The 2500-nt window shown below is 39.5% G+C and overlaps 1 protein-coding gene across 1 annotated transcript in view; it reads right to left on the bottom strand.

The window, feature by feature from the left end:
- Positions 1 to 621: 621 nt before the first annotated feature.
- Positions 622 to 2500, bottom strand: part of LOC138004110 (uncharacterized) — a 17156-nt gene continuing 15277 nt past the window's right edge. Inside the window, exon 7 of the mRNA XM_068850529.1 lies at positions 622 to 1453. Within this exon, the coding sequence (XP_068706630.1) occupies positions 809 to 1453 (645 nt within the window). The 3' untranslated portion in view covers positions 622 to 808. The remainder of the gene's footprint in view (positions 1454 to 2500) is intronic.

Here is a 2500-nt window from a genome sequence, read left to right as displayed (position 1 = left end):
GGCCTCTTCCTAAAATCTAATTTTAGCTACGCAGCTATTTTTAAAGGCACTTGATTGGCCAGCTGTGATGTCGTAATGGAATTTTAAATATGCGAGGCATTGGGAACGATAAATTAAAATAGCTTTGATAAACTAAAAATAGATTTTAAAAACTATGATAGGGCATGGGTATCCGTTCGCTTACCTAATCTCCTCTTGTCATTATCGAAGTTTGGCTAAAATTTGCTTTTCTAACACCCAACAGTTTCATGACAACTCACAGCTGTAGTTTTTCCCCTCGATTTACCCATTAGATACATATCAGTAAGAGGTGGCAGCAAGGGTGCCAGTCATGATTACCTTTGCGTCACCAACATTAAATCGAACAGTTATTGTTTTACTTTCGAAATGACAGTTCGCGACATCTATGTTAGCCACAAAATTTCCCGCCACTTTTCCAATGAGAGACAAAACCACGTGCCATGTGCACGAGCGCAAATTTTCACGCTTCCAGATACTTCTATGAAATTGACCGGGATTCTGATTGGTTCATCACATCGCAGTGTAGGGGCTTGTTGTGGTTTGGGATTTCCTTAATCCGCTAAGAAATAATTTCTAAAGTTATGACAAGAAAATTTTAAACTGCCCCTGGCCTAACTTTTTTTATTATTTTTTCATTTGCATCGACTCATCTAGTAAACGACTTGCAGGCGAAAATATGTACCACTTTTAACAAGGCGCGACTACTTATCTACCATATCTGCAAAAAGATCTATTAAACAAAAACTGTAGGTTACGGATGCTTTAACATGATCTTTATGTTAGATACCTAGCGTAACCAGAGGTTCAATGAGAAGCTCTTCGCCGGAGTGTGATCAGCTTCGTTGCCAAAGTCGTGTTCAGGAACGGTTGCAACGAAGGAAGCTTGATTAGCCTCTGTTATTCCAATTCCGTGATCCGCTCGATTGCAAGTCGCGCCCCCTCCACCAATCATCAGCACAGCTCCATCACCGCCGCTCCAGTCGCACCAGAAGCCGATTTGATTCGCATTTTGTATATTACCATTGCATGTAGCTTGTTGGAAACCATCGGTTTTGTCATACTGGCCGCCATATTGAATTATGCAATTTCCCAAGCAACGATCGGATGCCCACACTGTACCATTTCTGAAGTCACCATAACTGGTAATTTTCGTCCGGAATGTCTGTCCACCCAGACAGTCACCTGTGGTCTGCAACAGAGCGGTATGTTGAGGGTCATCACTGCGCGTGATCTTGAACTCCTGACCGCTGACCAACCAAAATGCTTGCGATATCATGTCAGTGTTGCTAGATGGATTAGCTGTTTCTCCAAACTCAACATTCTTGTCATACCACCATTTTCCACTATCAATCATCCAGTTTTTGGAGTCGTTGTTCGAAAATCGAGCGGTGAGAGTCCAAGCTTGGCCAGAAGTTGTCATGTCACAATACAACTAAGAAAGAGGTATTAAAAGAGGCAACTTGTCAATCTGTTATGTAACAATACGCTTCTAAAAAAGAAAATACATAAACATATCTCATATGTCGTACCAAACTGCTGAGCAATAACTGCAGTTTACTAACTATACTGGCCTTTTCCGTCAAAACATTAAACCGAGCACGCTATCGAAATAACAGTCATTTTTAACAGATATTTTAACGTGGTTTTACACACAAACCACAAAAAGGTAAAGGATACAAAATATAACTTAACTGGCACGAACATGCTCTCATTACCCAAAGTAAGAAGCACCAAGCATGGTCTCAGGTCTTTTCGGTACTTTGCGGCAAATACATGGAATGCGCTGCCGGATTCGATTCGTGCCATGGCCGGCACAAAGGAATTCTTAAGAAGTATTCGTCACGTAGCTTTCTAAAATTGATATTATTGTAGTTACGTAGTTTTTAAAATTGTAATTTTTAGTTTGTAATTATTCATGAACCAATAAATAACTAGATTTCTTAGGAATTTCAGAGGCAAACCGAGGCACTTGCCTCAGTCATTTTTTCGTGATTCTTTAAATTAAAGGGTGATTCCAGTGTTGTCTTTAAAATGTACTCATCATAAACACCTAGAATCCCTGGCCTGGCTACGGCCCTGGCTAAATTTTATCTTTCCTTTTGTTTTGTATTTCATCTGTTTATTTGTGGGCTTCCTGTAAGGTAGCTTTTAGCTAAGTGGAGTGCCACGTAAAATAAAGTTCTATATTCTGTATTCTGTAAATCTATGCATTTACAAGTACAAGGAAAGGTTACGTTTATACAAACGTTGACCGTGTAGCACTTATATTTTAAACAGAATATAAGGCTAGTAGGGCTAACGCTCACATGGTTCATATGGGATAAGAATATAAGGCTAGTAGGGCTAACCCTCACATGGTTCATATGGGATAGAAATCTAGCACTTCACATTACACTCTATTCAGTTAACTATGTATTTACAGCTATCTTTGTATTGCAGGTAAAGTTGGCTGTCAAGTTAAAACCTATTTTCTGCTAAG

The sequence above is a fragment of the Montipora foliosa genome, chromosome 5, assembly GCF_036669935.1.
Source record: "Montipora foliosa isolate CH-2021 chromosome 5, ASM3666993v2, whole genome shotgun sequence".
Lineage (NCBI taxonomy): Eukaryota > Metazoa > Cnidaria > Anthozoa > Scleractinia > Acroporidae > Montipora > Montipora foliosa.
This window is presented reverse-complemented; position numbering and strand designations above follow the sequence as displayed.